This window comes from Alosa alosa, chromosome 15, assembly GCF_017589495.1.
Source record: "Alosa alosa isolate M-15738 ecotype Scorff River chromosome 15, AALO_Geno_1.1, whole genome shotgun sequence".
Classification (NCBI taxonomy): Eukaryota; Metazoa; Chordata; class Actinopteri; order Clupeiformes; family Clupeidae; genus Alosa; species Alosa alosa.
The window spans coordinates 8,445,953-8,468,785 of NC_063203.1; the positions used below are offsets into that span (position 1 = coordinate 8,445,953).

At 45.5% G+C, this 22,833-nt stretch overlaps 2 protein-coding genes across 3 annotated transcripts in view; one reads left to right on the forward strand and one right to left on the reverse strand.

The window, feature by feature from the left end:
* Positions 1-13,421, reverse strand: part of myo18ab (myosin XVIIIA b) — a 107,941-nt gene extending 94,520 nt beyond the window's left edge. The window contains 3 exon segments of the mRNA XM_048265321.1: positions 9,738-10,396; positions 10,399-10,814; positions 13,322-13,421. Of these exon segments, the coding sequence (XP_048121278.1) occupies positions 9,738-10,396; positions 10,399-10,678 (939 nt within the window). The 5' untranslated portion in view covers positions 10,679-10,814; positions 13,322-13,421.
* A 1,633-nt stretch (positions 13,422-15,054) lies between these two features.
* On the forward strand, positions 15,055-22,384 carry appbp2 (amyloid beta precursor protein (cytoplasmic tail) binding protein 2). 2 transcript variants are annotated; one of them, XM_048264550.1, is made up of 13 exons: positions 15,055-15,420; positions 17,087-17,175; positions 17,509-17,660; positions 17,756-17,879; positions 18,145-18,313; positions 18,426-18,518; positions 18,763-18,830; positions 18,924-19,029; positions 19,127-19,251; positions 19,904-19,989; positions 20,767-20,957; positions 21,635-21,800; positions 21,971-22,384. In XM_048264550.1, the coding sequence occupies exons 1-13, from the start codon at positions 15,283-15,285 to the stop codon at positions 22,225-22,227; spliced, it is 1,764 nt and encodes a 587-aa protein (XP_048120507.1). In that variant the 5' UTR covers positions 15,055-15,282; the 3' UTR covers positions 22,228-22,384. The 2 variants fall into 2 exon arrangements, with proteins under 2 accessions (XP_048120507.1, XP_048120508.1); XM_048264551.1 differs by having other exon boundaries at positions 18,426-18,515.
* The last annotated feature ends 449 nt before the right edge of the window (positions 22,385-22,833 follow it).

Sequence of the window (22,833 nt, forward strand, 5' to 3'; positions counted from 1 at the left end):
TTTGTTTTGATCTGTAGCCCCCCGCTGGACTGGACCCCCCGAAAGGAGGGTAGGGCAGACACAGTTTTCTGTGAATATCTTGAGAACCGTAGGGCCTAGGATGACCAATTTTTTACGTATGTTTGCCTCCAGGGGTCATGTAAACCCATTCCATATGCACACATGTGCATAAACAGATACACACGCACACACATACATTCACAGTAATCCTACATATGACACATACTCACACAGCAGACATATATATGCATGCATGCACACACACAGGCACATAAACAGGCAAACACACAAGCACATGCACATGCAATGCACGCACACACACCCACCCACATACACACACATAAACATAAACATCTACCCCGGAGGGTTGCCGGTTCGAGTCCCGACCAGTGGGCCGCGGCTGAAGTGCCCTTGAGCAAGGCACCTAACCCCTCACTGCTCCCCGAGCGCCGCCGTTGTAGCAGGCAGCTCACTGCGCCGGGATTAGTGTGTGCTTCACCTCACTGTGTGTACACTGTGTGCTGTTTGTGTTTCACTAATTCACCGATTGGGTTAAATGCAGAGACCAAATTTCCCTCACGGGATCAAAAAAGTATATATACTTATATACTTAATGAAAACTATAAGCGTCTGACCAGCTCATCAAAAGTCGATTAATCCAGCTTCCCAAAAACTAGACCAACCAGAACACACCGAAAAAACCTTGTTGTGCTCAACAAACCACTTGGGCATAAATAATGAGCCTGGTTCTGTTTCCATAACGCAAACAGAACCTCCGAGACAGGTAAACAAAAGGTCCGCCAGCTCACTCAACAGGGTTACTATAATAGTACTGGAGGGTGAACCGCAGACCACAATGACTGACCGTTCACTCAGTGCCTTTCAGCACCCCTCCCTAAACCCACGACTAACTTCTACACGACCAAGAACAGACAATGCCAGTCGGCCCGTCAACTGGGTTTGTGTGACTGCAGATGGCATGAGGTAATAATGGAGCTCCCGGTCCTGAACTCAGGTAGATAAAAACGAGTGTACCCGGTCTGTGTGGCAGGGTTTCCGCAGTGCGCTCGATTGCTTCCTCCATATCTCGCTCAGGCCTCGCACACCCAGGGCTGAACACATTTTCCACTTCCCTAGAGATTGGCCCTTCTAATAGTTTTATTCATTTTGGCACAAGGCGAGGTCATTTAGGAGCCCTGCTACTCCGATGAATGGCAATGCAGAGAAGTAGATAGGGAAATACAGTCGAGGCTACAGCTTATTTGTTTATTTAGTTCATTCAGTCATTGAATGATTTATTCACCCATTAAGTTTTCATTCTTTATTTATCATTCATAGGCCATAATTTACAACTGCTTTCATTTTAGTTTCAATACACCATCCACACAGTGGAATGAGACTGCTTAAAATGAAGCGAGAAATAAGTTATAACTTCATTTTGCGGCACAACGTCTAATTACTACTTATACACTGAGGGCTAACGAATGCCAGTTAAGCCCCAAGTGGGTGCCAAGCTCTTCACAGACAAATACCAGTTCATGACCCATTGGCACAGTGAGCAGGCATTCAGCGCTAACGATCATGGGAGTATTAAGACGTGAGGGGAATTCGTAACAACATCTCTCCCTCTCCGCTCCAGAGCCCTGTCAGGAACACACAGTGGTACCAGCGCGGAGGAGAAAGCCACAGGAAATAGCTGACATTTTACTACCACTAGGAAAACGCTGGAGCAGATTTATATATTTGTTATCATCAAGTCTGGAAAGCTGGACTTTTGAGGGACGATGAAAAACACTGGGGTCATACACAATGCGCTGTTGTGTCGAGAGTTATTTCGGTGAGGTTTTTCGAGCCATGGCGATGGAAAAGACAAGGGGAGAGAAATGGAGCCGAGCGCCAGGGCGAGAAAAAAAAAAGTGTGTTTGAGTTCAGAGATCAGATACGATGAGAAGGTTTAGATAAAACGTGTGCCAATCAAATCAGGATTACTTCCTGAATGGAACTCGTGGTTTTAGTAGGGAGAAAGACAATAGCCCATCAGCCAAACGCAACAAAAAGGAGCGCGGCTACACAGTGCACGGTAGAGAGTGGAGAGGGGTGAACTGTGACACGTGTGTGTGCGCGTGTGTGCGTGTGTCGTGTGGTCAGAAAGGTCAAGAGAGTGTGTATTTGTCCGTGTTATCCCGGAAAGGGCTCTATGACTGACTGTGCACACATGTACCAACCAGTGGCATGACCTCGGGGGAACTGTGTTGAATGGCCATTGATTCTGTCACTCTGAATCTACTAAACAAGTGAAAGCAGGCCACATGCACGTGCACAGGGGGTGGGTGATGGGGCACTCAGAAACTTCACCCAGCACTTCTCAAGTTCACTACTGTGTCATGCCACCACACACACACACACACACACACACACACACACACACACACACACACACACACTTGACCACCAACATGTGTGGAACAATGGGGCAAATTTTTGGTCTTGTAAATTAAATGGAGCCCGTCTGGGGAACAGATTAATTTACTAATTACTGCCATTAATTACGCTGACTGCAATAGTCAGAGGCAGGAGGCCAGCGCATGTGTGTGTGAATGCAGCAGCCCAGATTGTTTTACATATACAGGCATATTAAATATTCAGTTAGACTAAATTGATCCCAGGCTACTCAGAACCGATGCCAAGGCAGCAAACATACCACAGGCCGCAGCCAAAGGGGGAACAGAGGGAGACATGAAGGAGAAGGGAAAAAGTAGCAGAGTGAAAAAGATAGCAACAAAAGAAAAATAAGACAGAGAAAAATGAGAATAACTGCTCCTCGGATGGAACATTGGTTGTTAAACCAAACACAGAGTGCTTAAAATGGTTGTTTAAGCAATGCAAGGGAAGGACAGAAAACACACACACACACACACACACACACACACACACACACACAGAAGTGGATCACTTAATTTGTCACAGATGGTCCCCACTAAAACAGAAACATCCAAGTAAACACACAGTCAAAAGAGGAGACAGCAGAGCAGAATGCATAACACACACCACTGTTACTTCATTTGGGATTTCAAAAGGATGTTTCTGGCCCGCCCTCTCTCCTCCGCCATGTCTCCCCAGAGCGCTTTATCTCCATCTCCGCCGAGTGTATTAGCACTGCGGCGCTCTCCAGCACAACTCAATGAGCGCATTCTGGCGTCTTCGGTGTCAACCACACTGGCTTCCGGTCAACAATTCAGCGGCTGCCAGAAGTACAAAATGGAGCCCGGAGAGAGAGGCACAATCGTCCTTCACAGAGACCATCTGCAGAGGAAGACACGGCCATTCCAGAAAAATCCGTGGGTGCCGTCGACAAAAAAACAAAACAAAAAACACAGCCCCAGTATTGTCTCTTTTCCCTTTTGGCCTTTCCTCTGGGCACAGGCCGGGCCGTCACAGACAAACACAATGAGGAATGCGCCGGAAAGTTCCCAGAAGCTCCCTGAGGTTAGCGGTGAGGCGGCGGAGGCAGAGGCACAGGCAGAGGCACAGGCACAGGCAGAGGCCCGCAGAGCCAGCGCTGAGAGGCTGCCGTCTTGACTGGTGGCCAGGCCGCAGCTTCTGTCTCACGGCTCCACAAACCTGAAAAACACTGCTATGTCTGTGTGTGTGTGTGTGTGTGTGTGGGGGGTCTTGGCTATATGTGGAACAGCACAGCACATAGCAAGAGGAACATGTGCTGCATTTCTTATGTTTCCTGGCAGACTCGCTCACAGTGGCACCTGGGCTTCAGGGACCGGAGGGCCTGGCGTGAAGCAACACTGCGCGTCTTCCCCCGTAAACGCCTGCCAGCGCTGACACTGTACTTATGGCGCGTTTTTGTGCCTTTTATTCCGTAAACCATCACCTCCTAGCTGGTCATGAGGTGCCTTTCCCCTGCTGCGAGACGCCGGTGGGGGGGGGGGAGTAATCTAACGCTCTGCATGGCACCACCTTGACAGCCGCAAACCCCTGCAATCAGCAACTCTTCCCCAGCACTCAGGCACTGCCTGTTAGACCAGCTCAGGTTAACCTGCTGGGTGGGGGCAGGGCGAGAGTAATGATTATAGAGCAGTGGAGCAAAAAAATGACCAACTACTGTCCCAGTCCTGACTTCTTATTCCACTATACAGCAGTAATAAGCCAACTATTGGGGACTGAGAGGCGCATTGTGTGATGCTAGTAGAGAGAGAGAGAAAAAGAGAGAGAGAGCAGGGCTTAAAGCAATAAAAATATCTGTGCCTGAAGTTATCAGACATTTATGAGGACGCCATATATACTGTAGTCTCATTGCCTATTTTCAAATCTTACACATACAAGCTCACGCCTGAACACTTTAAGCCCTGGGAGACAGACAGACAGACAGAGAGACAGAGAGACAGAGAGACAGAGAGAGAGAGATTATTGAGATGTGAAAGATGGCAGTCTGAGGTGCTTCAACATCCAGGGACTGAGCTGTGTCACTGCTTTGACTTATGTATGATAGAATCTGGGTACATTTCTGAGAGTTTGATGTTCGCTTGGACACATTTCAGAGAGGACCTACGCAAAGTTATGACTGTAAATCAGAGTGTGTGTTGTCCTGACAAGGATTGCAGATGCACAACATGAAAACACATTTAACTTTTAGGGCCGAGGGCCACGACAAAATCATAAAGCAACCGATGCTAAATACACAGAAATCTCAGGAGGGCCGTTTATGCAATGTTCGAGTTGACCTATTTGAAGCCGCACTCATGAATGGTAATCCATATGGCTATTAAGAGAGAGGAAATCCAGAAATGAACCCACTGCTAGCCCGAGGCTCAAACACACCTCTCGCGCGTAAGCTTGACCAACTGGAGACAGTGAGGCTGGACCGTTCAGAGTCTGCTGCTGAAAATAGGACCTATTTATGTACCTGTTTGTTGCACGCTGTTGTGCTGCTCTATCCCTAGATCTCCCTTCCTGATGTTCATCACAGGACATCCTGCACTCCCCCCACATAAGTCAGTGAGCTTAAAGACAGGGCTGTTCCTGCCTGTCTGTGTGGGCCAAGTGGGTGCTATAACAAGAGAGAGTGTGTGTGTGTGTGTGTGTGTGTGTGTGTGTGTGAAAGAGAGTGAGAGTGAGAGTGAGAGTGTGTGTGTGTGTGTATGCCTTGGAGGTTTGCGGCCTGTTTCTGACCCTTGACCTTCTGAGCATTCCTCGGCGTGGAGGAGGGAATTTCTATGTGCTGCCCGCCGCCAAGCAAAACAGCGATTTGACGTTAAAAATGCTTTGGGAAGCCAAAAATAGAGCGCCTCCATGCTTGCCACACTCCTCTCCTGCACGATCTACAACTCCTCTAAATGGCAGCCTCCCCTGCTCCCCACTCAGCAGTCAATGAGCGCTCAGTTTCCAGGTGATTCCTTAGGGACCTCTGGCCCACTATACTCACAGAGGCAACACACCATTCAGTGACTACTTCAAATACCTGCAGGATGTTAAGTCCTTCAGAGTCTGGCGTTCTTCTGTAACTACACACACACACACACACACACACACACACAGCCACAAGTAATTCCATGATCTATTAAATGTCATGTATTTTTTCTTTATGAGTTCTGGCCTGTAATAACCGTTCTTGAAGAGTCTCTTTGTTCTCAACAATCCCCACCCATGACTTTCTCCACCCAGAAACCCCCAGACTTTCTATTTTAAACCCCCCCCCCCTCCCTGATGGAGAATAAACTCCACTCTCCAAAATCAATATGGAGCCCAACTGGATCATTGCAGACCATTTATAGCCTCAGAAGACGGCTTCATCCATCCTATTAAAAATGTGCATTTTATATGAGGCCTATAGAAGAGTGGCTACAATCCCAGCCAGCTGCCCCCGCCTTTGTGCCGTACGGGTTCTGCCGGTGACGTTGAAGCAACCATGTGCTGCCCTTTTGTTGAAGTGAGACGTGACGGTTTTCAGAGTGCTCTCTTTTATTCTGGATTTGACGGTCAAGCTGTTTGTTTTTCAGGACAAAGACGCTGGGTAGGGCTGCTTGGTGGGGGGGGATACGCAAATACATCTCTCCACCATCATCACACATACACCCACACCCACACACACACACACACAAGTTCCAGCAAAACAGACTTCCTTGGTAGACACATGCAGGTTGCCAAACCGTGAGTCGACGCTGTGAGCACGCCCTGACATGGGCCTCAAGCTTCCATTTCCTGTTTGCATCCCCACTCTCTTATCCGCTTGGACTCCAAGCCTTTCTCTCCTGATTTCTCTTTTATTATTCTCTTTCTTTTCACACACAAGAGATCAGCTTCTTGGGTGCGCAGCCAAAGTTGGCCCATGCAGGCAGAGCATTTATTCCTTCATTTCAGCAACAAAACAAACAAAAAAACATCAAAAGGGACAGCATCTGGCTTCTCTGCACATTTGATTTTCCACAAACCAGCTCACTGCCTTCCACCACAGCTTTTTGTGTCAGTGGAGTTGTTGAGGCAGTACACGAAATGGACCGGACAACAGACTAAAACCTAATCACATCAGGCATGGGTCAGGCAGGCGAGCCCTGACTCTTTACAGAACAGGGACAGCCAGCATCCACATCCCACCCAGACACATTGGGAGTGAGTGGGTCTAACGGACTGGCATCAGAGGTATCAGAGTAGTGCCTGCACTTAGCTTAGCTTAGCTTAGCTTAGGTATGCAGCCCCCTAGAACTCTCTCCCCTGCTCCTGCATCCACAGGGAAGCAGGCAGCCAAAATAAGCACAAAGGGAGGCAGGCTCAGAACCACACAGGCGAGCGAGTCCCTCATTGTTTATTGGTAAATCCCAAAATAGAACAATGCTGAAAACTCTGGAATGAGGAAGGGGGGAAGGTGGGGGGGGGGGGGGGCGTTTTACCGTCACACACTGCTGGTGAGAAAAGAATGTTCTGAATAATAGGCTCCTGGTAGCACTGGTGTGCAACTGCAGTGGGACTTCAGCCAAGAGAATATTAGCAGAAAAAAGCAAGGCCATTCATTCAGTCTGCTACAGAAAGTATGAAGCCCAGGTAGGCTTAGGTTACGACGATAAATTACAGTAGAGGACAAACAGGCCCTGAAGAAACACATGGATCAGGTATTTCACCGAGCCCCTCACAGCTAGGCAGCTAAATGCCTTTACAAATCCATATTTTCACTGCAGTTCGTCAGCCCTAAAACTGTCGCGCCAACAATAAGATCCTGATGCGTATCCAACAGATGCCAGCCTGATCTGCCAGCCTCATAAACCAGAAACACATGGCAAGGGTTTACCGATGAGGCCAATCAACAATACCCCCAGTCAATCGTGCTTTACAGTTCTGACTGAGCCATAGGAACAGCTGCCACCTGAACGAAAACAGCGTAATCTTCCTCGTCAACTTCCTAAGTGTATTGTTATTATCCTATTACCACACTGATGAATGTTCAAACACAGTGAGAACATGGCAGAGAATGAACTGAACACCGGGGTCACATTCATCATTCTCTTTCCGTCACTCCTACCTACGTCATAATGACAGGGGACCCCCTGAGGGGACACTGCCACAGAACGCCCCCCTCAACACGCAGCCTGGGAGAGCGAGCAGCTGCTCCTCATCTGCTACAGCCAGGAGCGGAACAAAGAGAAAGGGACAGGGTCCGTTACAGCGTCCACACACACACACACACACACACACACACACAGAGACCTATAGGACACACACTTACTTCAACACACTCTCAGAAACACATACACACTCGGGCGCAAACACACACCCACACACATATTCAACTTCACATATGCACAAACACACACCCAAACACACATTCAACTTCACATATGCACATGGGAACATTCACACAAACAAGCCAACACACACGCAAATAGGGCTTACTATTTTTGCATCCCTAAAGGGAAGACCCACTTTCTGATTAGGCCTCTGTTTTTTTTTTTCCACTCAGTTGGTTCAACACTGTAGTATTCAGTCCCCACAAACAGATGGTGATGCACGCACATGTGTACGATGTGTACGCTCAGAATACAAGTGGTGCCATTCTCTAAACTGTTCTTCAGAACTTTCCAGTCATTCCGCAAATGAGATTACTCACTATTGCCCAGTGGCCACATGTCATCAAAAGGCACAGGCTTTTTTTTTTTCTACAACGGCCTGAAATGTCTGTACTTGTCAGATAGACCGGCCTGATGCAATCCTGCGGGTACTTTGTGCTTTTTAGGGTGTGGTAAGGAAACCTACATATGTCTTATCCATGTAATTATGCTGGGCAGGCTATCATATGCACACATGGCTTACCGATTACAGCTTAAGAATACGACAGTTTTGTGCAGAGCTGTCAGTCACTGCTCACGCATCTGTGTTTGATTGCACCAGACTGCCAGATTCATTCCAGTACAGTAGCTCCTTACACAAACACACGCACACTCCCTCTCTCTCTCACACACACACAAGCACGCACGGCGGACACACACTTTCAACCACCTACATACACACACACACACACACACACAGAAAACCCAACCCAATGCCAAATGGCAGTCTTATCAGATAGCCTACCCAACAAGGAAGCTGAGCATAGATAAGGGCCAATAGCTTCCTCCTGATATAACCAGACTGCCACTTGATTTGAGAGCATTTTTAAATTACACAATATCTGGACACATAAAAGCCAACCATCTCACTCATCACACCCAATCTCACTCACGAGCACTTGGGTTCCACCAGAGAGGAAGATAAATGTCTCTGTGTGGGTCTCGCACACATTGCTCTGACACAAGCACAACAGATGTGGGCACAAACAGTGAAAAGCAACAGCAGTAAAAGAAAAAAGCAAAAGCTATTTAACCACTCCTGGATAACAGGTTTACGCACTGTGTAAAGTGAAAGCCACGTGGGCCTGTTTCACTGGTTTGTCCTTCACAGCTGTCCTTTAGTGTGTTTAGACAACACAGCCACGTGTCCCTGGTCACAGCCCAGTGACCTGTTCAAAGTCCTCATATAAACTTGCATGTTGGAAAAGAAACCAAAATCAAGTCAATGGTTAAGACAGAAAGAAATAGGTCATGAGGGCATCGAAGAGGACAGAGCACATAGAATGTAAAGGTGACGGAATTAAGTCCATTCGAGAAAAAAAACGGTAATAATTCATGTTCATGATAGAGCTGTCCCTGTTAAGTAGTTGGGCTGCTTGCAGCATCTGGTTACGGGCTTCTACCAAGACCAATCTCTTTTCTTATCCAATACATGTTCCTCTGGAAGTCAATATAAGTAATTATACTGCATTATTGAATGTTTATCCACCACCTCATCAGCTGCTGCAAATTGCCCAACACGTAACAAGAAAAGCAAGTTCATAACACATACAGATAAATACAGATCCGTTGACAGCGCTTCATCAGCTTTTCATCCAGCTCCTTAAAAAGGCACTTCAGGTGATTCAGGTGATCCTCCAACTCGCAAAAGAGAAAGTGCCAGTGAAATTACATTTGTACCTGGAGGGAAGACACTTGACTGACAGAGAGCATGACGAAAGTTCACAGTGTCATACCTCCTTATTCCATAAGCTACTCACACAGCATAGCCGACCCCTACCCACCCATCATGCTCATCGTGAGCACAAGGCATATGAAACCCTGGGGAGAAGAGATGGTGAGAGTGAAAGATGGACTGAAAGAAGAGACAGAGACAGAGAGAGAGAGATGATTGACAGGTCTACTCACATCAAAGGCTTCGCGCCGCAGCCCCTCGGTGTTCCTCAGCCAGCAGCGGCTCAGCTCGCTCAGCTCCAGGATGGGCTGCACCTTCAGGCGCACCGTGTCGCCCGACTGCCGGATCATCTCCACGATCTCGTCGCGGCTCTTGTTCTCCACGTTGCGCCCGTTGATCTCCACTAGCCGGTCCCCCGGCACCAGGCCCAGGGCCAGGTCCTTGGTGCCGGCGCCAGGCTCGGCGAAGTGGACCACGCGCCGGTAGACGGCGCCATCGGCGCCGCGGTCCAGCATGGTGGTGCGGCGCAGCGAGAAGCCGAAGTCGCCGGTGTTGCGGCGCTGGAGCTCCAGCTCGCGGGCCTCTGGCGTGTGCGGCGGGATCACGACCGGGAGACGCAGGTCCGCCGGGAACGTCTTGTCCACCACCTCCGGGATGCGCACTTTCTTCGGGGGGCCAGGCTGCTGCTGCTGCTGCTGCTGCTGCTGAAGGCTCTGCTTACGCTGGGGGTCAAACACCTTGGTCTCCACCTGCGGGGACGGCGCAGCCGAGTTCTGGCCGGACGGCGTGGAGCCCTCGGACGGGCTCTCCTCCTTGCTCCTCTCTTGGCCCGTCCTGCTGGCGTAGTCTCCTTCAGTGGAAGCAGCTGGAGCTGCCGCTCTGGCTGGTCCATGTCCAGCACCATGCTGCTGCGGTTGCTCAGGCCGTCCGACTCGATGTCGGTCAGGCTCAGCTCCATGCTGCTGGCCACCTTGATGGGGATGGGGTTGGAGATCTCCAGCTTGTTCTTGGAGTCGCGCTTGGAGCCGCGGTTGAGGTTGAAGAAGCCGCGCCGCATGCTCATCTCCTCCAGGCTGCGCAGCTCGGCGGCCGACATGCGCTCCTTCTTGTCCTTCTTGTCCTTCTTCTCCTTCCTCGCTCCGTCCTTCTCTTTGTCCTTCTTGAAGTTGAACATGATGGTGGGCTGCTCCGGTCACTACGTCCAAAGCGGTGTGTCTACAAGGTCATCACACAAAAGCGGCTCTGCCATACAGAGGCAAAGAAGGGGTTAAGGCAGAGGACTGCTCTGGGCTGCCTCTATTTCACCAGACCTGAGAAAGAGAGAGGGAGAGGGAGAGAGTGAGAGAGGGGGAGAGAGAGAGAGAGTGATGTGAAGAAACATTTCACTTTAGATATGCCAAAAGAATTCCAGCATTTAAAGATCTACAGAATGATTGCATTATGAGACCCCTCCCTGTGGATGTTGCATAACACTGTTTCCCATACTATTCACCCACCACATTGGATCAATCAAAGCAAACAACCACAGTTTAAATAGAGCAAACAATAACATATAGCATTCCTTGTGTGTGTGTGTGTGTGTGTATATATATATATATATATGTGTGTTTGGGGGAGGGGGGGTTGACATGCTCTCAGAAATAACATATTCCTGTTGTGATGTGTACTGCACAAATTCTCCACTGGTGGAAAGAAGGACATTCTCGTCATAGCAGAGGGGGCAGGGGTGCACTCCACCCCTTTGCCCTTAAATCTGGGTTTCATTACATCCCCTCCACAAGAGAGCAGCCCCCCAAATCACCTCACCACCTCCCTAGGCTCTATCACAGCAATGCCATTACATGTGAGATCATTATGATCCCAAAACCTATGCATCACTGAGCCTAAACCGATATAAAACATTGAATGAATTCAGTGAAAACTAACTTTAACGAAAGCCACTTTCCAACGTCAAGACTCTGACCTGCAGTGTTTAGCCACTGACAGGATTGGCCAAGCTTGTTACTACATAACTAGACTACATAAAAGGCTACAGCTTTCTACAATCTCTGGATTCTTTCTCTAAAACGTTCTGGTTCCCACCAGCGGGAGATCCCCCCAACATCTAAACAAGCATCAAGGGAGAGAGGCCAGATTCTTCCCCAAAAAGACAGGAAGTCAAGCTTTCCAAGATTGTAGCCTAGGTGGACAGGTGAGTGTTTTTTGATGGGTTTGAAATTATGACTGCTAGTTCAGTTCAATAAAAGGAAACCATAAACCACTTCAAATGACCGTGTGAACCATACTCATAAACAAGTGTGCAGGCAACAAGCTTACAATGGCACTTGCAAGGACACTGACAATGAAACAGTACACAATGCCAAACTGACCAATGGATTCGACATTTAAACTAAATTACATTACAAATTACAATTTAACATAAAAAATGATCAGAGTCATAACCATACTGACTTCTGTCTATGACATAATCTAGGATTTCCTTATTTAGTCTTCCTCGGTAGCACAATATGAGCTTGCATGATAAATATTAGGTTAACAGAAGAGGTGAGACTGATGATCCACCATAACAAAAGCTAAACATTGTGACTACTCTATCAAGTGCATAACAGATTCAGAGATAGAAAGACAGTGAATGGCATCTGTTATCTACACTGCAAACAATAGGACTGAAGCAGGACAGCATAGAGAAAATAGTACGTGGCATTATACTTGCAAATGACTTTAAATTAATTCGGGTGGAACATATGGCACAACACTGCCTGCCTTTATACAAAAGTCCAATGATCTCAACGTACAATTCACCTGAATATGAACGCGGACGCTTTATAGCTATCAAAACAGTGACATAATCTTAACAGACAAAGGTCAGCCTTCACATTCATGGCATGTCACGCGTTTACCCTACAGATAAACATGTAGCTTCTTGTGTTTACCAACAGAGCGAAGTCAATGCAGGAGCGTCTGCAATGCAGAAGTGAAAATCCTAAAAATCAAAAGCACGCGTTGCTTCCAATCAGGATACAGTGGTTGCCGCAATAACTTCCTGGAGGCTTCACCTACCACCTCCGTAGTCCATGCATAACCAATAGTGGTTCCAGAACTGGCTAGCAATGGTATTACTGATAACAGCACAATTTGTGTCGTATCGTCCTTTCATATCCATGTCTTGCAGATACACACACCTACCCAACATGACGCCGAATAAACCCACGTTTTATCTGCACTACACATAATGATTTTGGGGTAGCTAACGTGATGTTAGCTGAGTCTAACCAGACAGATGTTTGCCATTTTCCACGAAAGAATCCTGCACTAAATAGCCTTGATCCTTGCAAAATAGGCTATTGTTTATGATTAACAAGGCTACCCTGTTTAATTTGCGGCTAAGTGGATCAGGACTTTAACAAAGATCCCTGTCTGCCTGGCAATGATGGAGACAAAAAGAGATAAAGGCTAACTAGCCACTTCGAACACCTCACCTCCAGTCATGAAAGAAGAAGAAGGGTTTGAATAGAAACTAAAAAGCTAGTCAAACTTCTCATTTAAAAACTACCATATCAATGTACATGTGTGAACAAAAGACCATAAAACGATTCGTATGTCTAATACGTCCAGCTAACAAGCACAAATAACTGGTGTGCTAAGATCCTTGTGTTATCCAGCAGGCTGGTGCTGATTCAGATGAAAACACCACTGCATGCATGCATGCATGGGATCATATCAACCGTTGCCGTTTTCAGCATTATCAGTCATGATTATTTAACGTACATAGCTCGCTAGGTGTCAATTATATTACTGATAACTACAAAACACTCACCGTTATTCAGTATCCAGCTTTCTCTGGGTAATGGGTGACACTGGTGACTGAGTCCTCTCTGGATAGGCGAAGAAAACGCTGTAGGAACGGCCAGACCTGAATGTGATTAGAAAGCAGCCGTCATCACGCCACTTTCTGGAAGGCTATTGAACAGTGATTCCTGCTGGTCGATTTTCTGAACTGCAACAGAATCACTGCTACTTCCCACATGTGATGTGTAGGCCTATACACACTGCTTTGTATGAAGTGAAAATATGGTTACAACGTTTTATTATTTATTAAGGTGATGTATTGTATTAACGTCAAGCTAACTTGACACATTAGTCAATTGCCTACATGTTTTATTGAGACAATGCAATTAAGGAAATAGCTGCAATCAATTAAAGAACATTGTTGCCCATAGCCTATAGAAAGCCAGGCTACATAAATTCGCAGTTATTTAGATAATTTATTTACCAAATTAGCTAATTTGACTGAGTTGTGTGTTTTGAATTAAATCATCTTACAGCGCCCTCCTGTGGTCTAATTCCTGCCATCGCAGAGGGGAGAAATTGGGAATCTGCCCCACAGTGCCAAACCCTTTTGGGCGGCTAGATGCTGTTCAATTTGACTTGGTAGATACTGCCTCAATTTGTTTTGGTTTTAGTTTTAAGTTTTAATTTTCCAACAATTGATAATAGAATTATCAAATACATGTATTTAGTAAATTTGTCTAAACTATTTTATTTTATATATTGTACAGTCATTTGTATTGTTGCAGTGGCACTGTGACATTGCAGTGCTCACCTTTTATAGCAATCACCATTTTAGGCCTATACTTTCTCCACTAACACACATGCTCCAGGAACAGTTCTCCAGTAATTACGTCAAACTCTTTGGTGAGTGTGGTTTTAAGAGGGGGCAAGACCTATTTGTTTTATCTTTTTTATATGTGAATATAAATTGAGATGCAACAATAAAAATGAATCTGAATCTAAGTGTTGTTTGTTCTGTATGTGTGTGTTTTCGTGCTTTTATCTGTAAGGATGTCTACCTTTCTACTCTTATTATATATGAGAGATCTATGCATTTTATATTGTATACCAACATTTTTCTTTAGTTGGAGAACAAGGCACATACAGTAAAGCTAAAACTGGACTTAACAAGAGCAAAAATGTTGCATATAGGTAGGCCTGGCCCAGGTGTCTAGGCTACTCAAAGATGATGAAAAAAAATATTACCAGTAGTGAGGAATGATAAATGAGGAAAGATCACCTTCATAAAACTTCTAGTCTGACTTCTCTTTTACCAGCAAAATAGGGTAGCCTTAGCCTAAACTTTTTGTAAAGTTGGACCACGTGTTAGCCTATATTCAAAATATAACTAAAAAGTATACCATGCATTTAATTATTGTGATTTTAAAAAATGGTGTTAGTTGATAAAAGCCAACAGTCTGTTAACTATTTAATTTCTAATGACACAGGTGTATTAGGGCCTAATCTAAATCCGGGACTCACATCCCCTTATCTCCAAATATCTCTTTAAATTTATCTGAAGTTCTTGAAACAGTTAGTCAGGGAGAAAATGATATCTTACAGTCTACTCTAAAGACAGTGTTAGTGTTTATCATATAACCTTTGGTTTACATTAGGCTACAAGACTGTCTTGCAACACGCTCGGGGCCAGTGGTGATGCCAGTGAGCACGCTCCAAATCTAACTCGGCATCAGAACGTAATTGCGTCATTGCGTAGTCTGATGAATGTTGGGGAACCGAGGGGGTGTTGGAACGGGAGGGCTAAACATGAGATTATGACAGAGGGGTTGCATTCATAATCCGACCGACGATTGCCGTGTTTTATTTTGATATTGCAGTGGAGGGGTGTATGACGACTAGCACAGAAAATACTTGTACCTCTGTAAGGTAGCGAGGGAAGTGAAAGTAGGAGGGGGGGCGGTGTTGGATTTAGAGAAGGAAAACAATATGGCCGCAGTGGAGTTAGAATGGATCCCAGAAACACTGTACAACACTGCTATATCAGCAGTGGTGGACAATTACAGTCGATCGCGAAGAGACATTCGGTCTCTTCCTGAAAACATACAGTTTGATGTATATTACAAGGTAAGGTGATCTTTTGACCATATCCAAGGCATGTTGTCCGGGGGTTAGGTAGCTAGCTAGCCTGCTAGGACCTAAATCGTGTTGGTTGGTTGGTTGCCTGGCTGGCTTGCATTACCTAGCTAGATGGCTAGATTCTTGCTAGCTATATTAACGGTACCCTTTAGTTTGTCAACTCGCTGTCTGTGAAGATTGCGGAGGTTATCAATAAGTTTACTAACGGTAGCTTCACTTTCTTAGAATGATAACAAGAGGTGATGGAGAATGCACACATTATATATCGCATAGTTATTTCCGATATTTGCGAAGATTTGCGATATTAACCTCAATCTAGGTTAGCTCGACAGAAAGCTAAAGTGAGCTAACGTTGATGATAACCTTATTGATAATATTTGTGTAACGGTCAGAAATGGCATTAGACAACATTGTTGTTAGTTCACTAGGAAGTTGATCTCATTTAAGATGGGCTATTGTTCAAGGCATATATTAAAGTCGTTTTTATCGTTTATTGAGGTTCCTGTCGGACATTTAAATTGATGATTATAGTTGGCTACTGGCAGCTAACGTTAGACAGCTAACATTAACTGAGGATAGTCTTGGTCGTAGCTAACTAGATAGCTACTTGTCCTTCTTGACATCAATGTTCATTGACATAACTGGTTTGTGTCTTGATTCCACTAGCACGTAAAGCAGTCGCGCTTCTTTCTGATAATCTTGTCGTTCAGAAGAAGATCCTATTTTGTTTGACCACTTGCCACACTAGGCCACTGTTACCGATAGCCCAAACCAATGTATCGTAACCTTCAGCTCAGCCGAGTAACGTTAAATAGGATGTCAGACATCAGCGATTGCTTTGTTTGTATCTCTGTATGGGCCATTGTTAAAGTGCATGTAGTTTACAATCACAAACCTAATTAGCTAGTTTGATATGGTTCTTCGTGTTTGATTATTTCAACCCCAGTGACAACATGCTGTTCTGTCCTGCTTTTTGTCAGAATGTGTTTTTATCATAAAAACATTTCAGTGCCGTGCTTTGTTAATCTATATAAAATCATTCTCGCTGTGGTTTTAATTAATGTCATGGTTTTAATGATATTTCAGTCTGTCATGGACAGGCTGAATTCTAAAAGAAAATGCATGATCTTGACAGATCGTTTTGAAGTCTTGTCAAAAGTCAACCCATACTGGTAGTTGCATATCCCACACAAGTACAGCACAAATGCTAGTAATGTTCAGTCGTCAGGGAGCTCTCCAAACAAATACTTCTTACTATGCAGAAGACATCCTAGATTTTGCAAGAGCTTAATTAGATTGACATTCATTTGTACATTTTTGCATTAGAGTGACAATTAGAAATGTAATTAGTGCATATTATTATTAATTAGTACATATTATTATTTCCAAGTAAGTAAATGTCATAAACTGAAATGTGTGTGTGTGTGTACTTGGTTATTTTAATAAGGTGTATATTATAGGAAGTAAGCCTATAGAGAATACAGGTTGGTTTTGGTCCCTTTTTTTTGTGAACTGAAACTGACCGAGTACAGCAATTCTATAGTGTATCCACTTTGCAGGAGTGTTTTGCTCCTTAAGAATGGCTGGTTTTTCCTTTGTGTCACTTGGACAATAGGGGATGTCCCACTCACCTTTTCTCCCATTTCCATCCCAGCTTTACCAGCAGGGCCGGCTTTGTCAGCTGGGAGGGGAGTTCTGTGAGCTGGAGGTCTTCGCCAAAGTCCTACGCGCTTCTGACAAAAGGTTTGTTACAGTGGAGCACCAGTGTAACCTCTTTGTGCCTTTGTATGAATGTCAGACAGTTATCAGTCAAAATTGTGTACATCTTGGGCATGTGTTTCTCACCAATAGTCCACTCTAGTCCAGTGTCATGATTTATAGTCTAGTTTTTGTAGAGATCATCTCCCTGGCAGCTGTGTTATCCTTTTGTTATTTAGAGGAATGTAACAGTATGCTATTTCTCAAGTTTAGCCTAAGTGTTATGGGAGTTCAGCTCAAATAGAACTTTGGTCATTCACTTGTCTCTTATGGGTGAAATCATGTCATGAAATGTGAATTGTCTTGCCTCTCCTGTAGACACCTGCTACACCACTGCTTCCAAGCTTTGATGGACCATGGTGTTAAAGTGGCCTCAGTTTTGGCCAACTCCTTCAGCCGTCGGTGCTCTTACATCGCCGAATCCGACGCCCATGTCAAAGAAAAAGCCATACAGTTTGGCTTTGTTTTAGGTAACCGCCGTGGTGCAAGCACACTGTGATAGAGTGAAATGTGGAAACTGGTTGGATAATGCTCATGGACCTAATAATCCCCCCCATCTCATTAGGTGGCTTCCTGTCGGATGCTGGTTGGTATGGTGATGCGGAGAAAGTCTTTCTGTCCTGTCTCCAGCTTTGTACACTCCACGATGAAGTCCTGCATTGGTATCGGGCCGTGGAATGCTGTGTGAGGTGAGCCTTCTTTTGCCACAGTTCCAGCCAACTCAGTATGCTGAGCTTTCTTGGAAGTGAGGAAAATGACTCTTTTTGGAACTGTGTATATATTTGTGTTTTATCTGCATGCATAGAAGCTAAATCTTATTTTCAACTGCATGTCTGCAATACTATCTGATGATGGCAAAACCACAAATAAAATGTACAGAACAACTTCAGAATCCTTAGAACAAAGCAACATTCTTTGACACACACTTCCTCATATACTTGTGGTTTATATTAGGTTGCTCCACGTCCGTAATGGCAATTGCAAGTACCACCTGGGAGAGGAGACGTTCAAACTGGCCCAGTCTTACATGGACAAACTCGCCAAGCACGGCCATCAGGCCAACAAAGCGGCTCTCTACGGAGAGCTGTGCGCCTTGCTCTTTGCGAAAAGCCACTATGACGAGGTAGGACCTTGAGGAGGGATTGTAGTTTGTCGTTTCTTGCTGATGGAAATTTGTTGATGAAAATTAAAGTAAATCTGAACTAATCCAAAGCTGATCTGTTTTCGTGTTGTAGGCATACAGGTGGTGTATAGAGGCTATGAGAGAGATAACCGTGGGCCTGCCGGTCAAAGTGGTGGTGGACGTCCTCAGACAGGCCTCCAAGGTAGTTGTGATGTTTGTTGTTATCGAAACCTTGATTACAAAGGCGTGAAGTGTGTGTGGTTACAGTACGCTGCTTACCTGCTGAGGAGAGTGCGTTAGACCAGATCAAAGCTGAAAAAAGCAGTCACATGTTTTCTATCTGAGGCTTTTTTTTTTTGTCATGCCTGCATTGCTTTCACAGACATGTTTTGTTTTAGAGAGGTTTGTGGGACACGTTGACGCTAATGTTTTATTTATTGTGTGAACAGGCATGTGTTGTTAAACGGGAGTTCCGGAAGGCCGAACAACTCATAAAACATGCAGTATTTCTGGCAAGGTGAGATTCTTGTTGCATTTTTCTCATATTTGTGTTTGTTGTATTTATGTGCCTTTTACTTTCATTTTCTAATCTAATGTTTACATGTTTCAGGGAACACTTTGGACACAAGCACCCAAAGTACTCTGACACTCTACTAGACTATGGGTTCTACTTACTTAATGTAGACAATATATGTCAATCAGTCGCTATTTACCAGGTAAGGCTATCAAAAATACTATTTACCTCACTTTCTTCATATAAGATGCTTTAACATTTGTACTGATTTCATCTTGTAATAATAATTTCTGTTTCAGACCGCCCTTGATATTCGGCAATCTGTGTTCGGAGGGAAGAATATCCATGTAGCCACAGCGCATGAGGATCTAGCGTACTCCTCATATGTGCATCAGTACAGCTCTGGTAAATTCGACAATGCACTGTGAGTAGTCCATTCTATTCTTGGACATTTTAATTAGTCGGCTGTCAACAGGGGGAGGCCATTTTTAGATATGATTTATTGGGATATACTTCTTGGCTTCATTGCGGATACACACACACATTTCAGATGATGCCACTGATTAACTTTTTCTGTCATAAGGATTGTATGCTTTGACTGATTTAAGTTTTTTGAAATTTTCCTCTCCAAGTTAGTTCAATGTTTTTTTTGTGCATCCTGAGGAGTGTACCATCCAGATTGCCAGGCTCTGTTGTAATTTCCAAGTGTTACTATTTCCATTCATCATTGTGAAATTGCTCAAATATTTCCAGGGGTTTCTTGTTTATTTCTTGAGGAAAACATTTTGTTCTCTGAGTCATCGTCAACTTTGACATCTCGGTCTGTTGTTCTGAGAAAGCACCCAGTTGGATGGCTCCTCAAGCCTGTCTCCAACACAAGAAACCCAACATCCCCTTTTGCACAGTCAGGGCTGGGCATGGCATCAGCCCCCGCCCTGCATTTTGAGTTTTCATTTTATTCAGGGAACTGTTTACATTTCCCACAATTCACTGGGAATTGCTATGTATTTGTCTGCCCTGGATGTTCTTCTCCCCCCGTTGCCTGACCCGAGCGTTGTTCTCCACACTGCTTTCAGATTCCACGCAGAACGTGCCATAGACATCATAACTCACATTCTCCCAGAGGACCATCTGCTGCTGGCCTCATCCAAAAGGGTGAAAGGTATGGATCTGACTGACTGCAGCTTTCGTAAGCGCCTCGCGATTTTACGACACCTAACTCCTGCAGAATGAGAGGTCTCTTTGTGGCGTCCTCTACAAGGCCATGTCGTCACTTCAGAATTGATTTAAATGTAATTTGTGTAAAACTTTAAAAACAATGGCCATACTCACAAAGCCTCTTAACAGAAACCACTGGTTAAACCCCATAGCCTGGCAAGTTTTGGAGTCATGCCATACTCCCAGTCAAGCCTGCTGATAATTGTTATATTGTTTTCAGGTTTTCCACGGTCATGGAAATCTAGGCATAGTCATGAAGTTCAATAAATTTATTGAAGGTTTTTAAAAAGTCATGAAATTTGAATTTTGTTGTATGCAAGGCTAATGAAATGAATTACATTATGTTCTTCCATGGATAATGTTTCATTGCGCATTGTTTTGTAGCAGGAAAGGTTTCGCTTCAAATTAAATCAGAAAAAGAATGGAAAAGGTTGTTGCTTAATTTTTACTCTATAATTTGCCTCAATCTGTCCTGTAATTTGGTGTACTTGTAAGATGAGCAAGGCCATGGAGACTTTGTTAAGAGTGAAGGAAAAGTTTTGAAATACTGTCAATGAAAATGGGCAGTAACCCTGTACTCAGGAGTTTGAGCAATAAGTTGTTGTTTGCCAAATGATGTTTGTCCATTTCAATCCAGGACATTTCGTTGCAGGCTATATTAGGGGTCCTTGAAAATGGGTGGGGAAATAATGTCATCCCTGTGTCGCTTTCATTTCCGCAGCTCTCATCCTGGAGGAGATAGCCATCGACTGCCATAACAAAGAGACTGAGGAGAGGCTACTGCAGGAGGCCCACGACCTGCACCTCTCCTCCCTCCAGCTGGCCAAGAAGGCCTTCGGGGAGTTCAACGTCCAGACTGCCAAACACTACGGCAACCTGGGCCGCCTCTACCAGTCCATGCGCAAGTTCAAGGTTAGAATTGCCCATTGTTTTGTGCCTAATTCCATTAACCCAGATTAGTGCCTCAACGGCCCTGTGACACACTTCAGTAAGAAGAAGGGGGGAAAAAATGTTGGCAGGACGCTGGTGTGCCCATGCTGCGTGCTCACAGGTCAACGAGTTTGATGCATTTGTAGTCTCCCCGGTGTTGCTCATTGTGTTTGTGCGGTGCGATCTAGAGTTTGGGGAAACCATTGTTCGTTACATGTTGAATAATTAAACAATGTATCATACCATGTTAGTTCAAAGCTAACCTCTGTCTTACAAGACAGGGTAGAGTTTCCAGAGCGATTTTACAGTGAACTAACTGCATGCCCACTTGGAGTGACTCATGGCTATAATGGTCCGCAGCCCCTGAGATTGAACTCTCAACCTTCTGGTGTTACACATGGAAGACAAGATCCCTAACCACTAGACAGTGTTTCTCATACATTGGCCCACCACAATATCAACATTGACCACCACACAATGATTTTCCAGGTTGTACTAAATTGTGCTTAAATCTGGTTAGCATCATAACCACACTGTGCTAATTTGTTTAAAAACTGTTAATTCTGCAAACCAACCACCACAAATGGAATTCAATTCTTTGGGAAGCTAGACCACCACCACCACCACCAATCACGTGTGTGTTTGCGGTGCCGTTTCAGGAGGCGGAGGAGATGCACATCAAGGCCATCCAAATCAAGGAGCAGCTCCTGGGGCAGGAGGACTACGAGGTGGCGCTGTCCGTTGGACACCTGGCCTCCCTCTACAACTACGACATGAACCAGTACGAGGACGCTGAGCGCCTCTACCTGCGCTCCATCGCCATCGGTGAGCAGAGACCACTCGCAAACGCCGCCCCCCCCCCCGAGCGAAATCCGAGCCTCATCCTCCCTCACCCATAATCTCCCCCCAAGCCCCTCCCGTCCACATGCTTGTGTACATGCATGCAATGTCGTCTCTAATCTGCAATTTCTCATGTTTATCCCGCACACATGCAGGCAAGAAGCTGTTCGGGGAAGGCTACAGTGGACTGGAGTATGACTACCGGGGTCTGATCAAACTGTACAACTCGGTGGGCAACTACGAGAAGGTGTTTGAGTACCACAACATACTATCCAACTGGAACCGCTTGAGGGACAGGCAGTTTGCAGTGGCTGACGCGCTAGAGGACGTCAACACCAGCCCCCAGGCCACCGACGAGGTGGTTCAGTCTTTCCTGCTGTCGCAGAGCCACGGGGCCAGTCACCCCTGTTAGGGGGCCTGACGGCGTCCAGCGACGCACACTCACACACTCAAACCCACACAAACACCCACCACACGAAAACACACAAACGGTCATTCAGCAGGATCATTCATGTACACAATCACACATAAATGTGCTTTGTGCACACACACACACACACACACACACATTAACAGTTTGACACATACTTGTACTCACATGGTTCACCATTGACTCGTTTGGCGTCGGGTGTCTGGTCCCCACATGGATTTCGCTGGAACTGCAGTGGAACCTGGTGCTATCAGGGGAGCCTCCTCCTCAAGCCTGAGACCCCGAGGCTCTCCATACCAGCCAGCCTGCACCAGCCGACCCTCCCAACCCACCACCACCACTACCAAACCCCACAACAGACCACCACGGGCCTGCAGTTCTGGGCTCTGAGGAGGGCCCAGTTGGGATCAAACGGCATGCCGTCTGATTCAGGTTCAACCTCTGAATTGAACAAAAACCAATCCGAGGAGATTGTGATTTTATCTGACTTCTGCAACATGAGAGGAAGAGGAGGATATGAAGAGGAAAAAATGGAGATGAAAAGGACAGAAATTACAAAAAGAAGATGACCCAAGCCCTCCTTTTAAT

Excerpts from the sequence above, each read along its gene's own strand:
- appbp2 (XM_048264550.1), top strand. The coding sequence starts at position 15,283 with ATGGCCGCAGTGGAGTTAGAATGGATCCCAGAAACACTGTACAACACT. Across the intron at positions 19,252-19,903 it reads GGTAAATTCGACAATGCACT|ATTCCACGCAGAACGTGCCA; the intron begins GTGAGTAGTCCA and ends CACTGCTTTCAG. Across the intron at positions 19,990-20,766 it reads CTCATCCAAAAGGGTGAAAG|CTCTCATCCTGGAGGAGATA; the intron begins GTATGGATCTGA and ends TCATTTCCGCAG.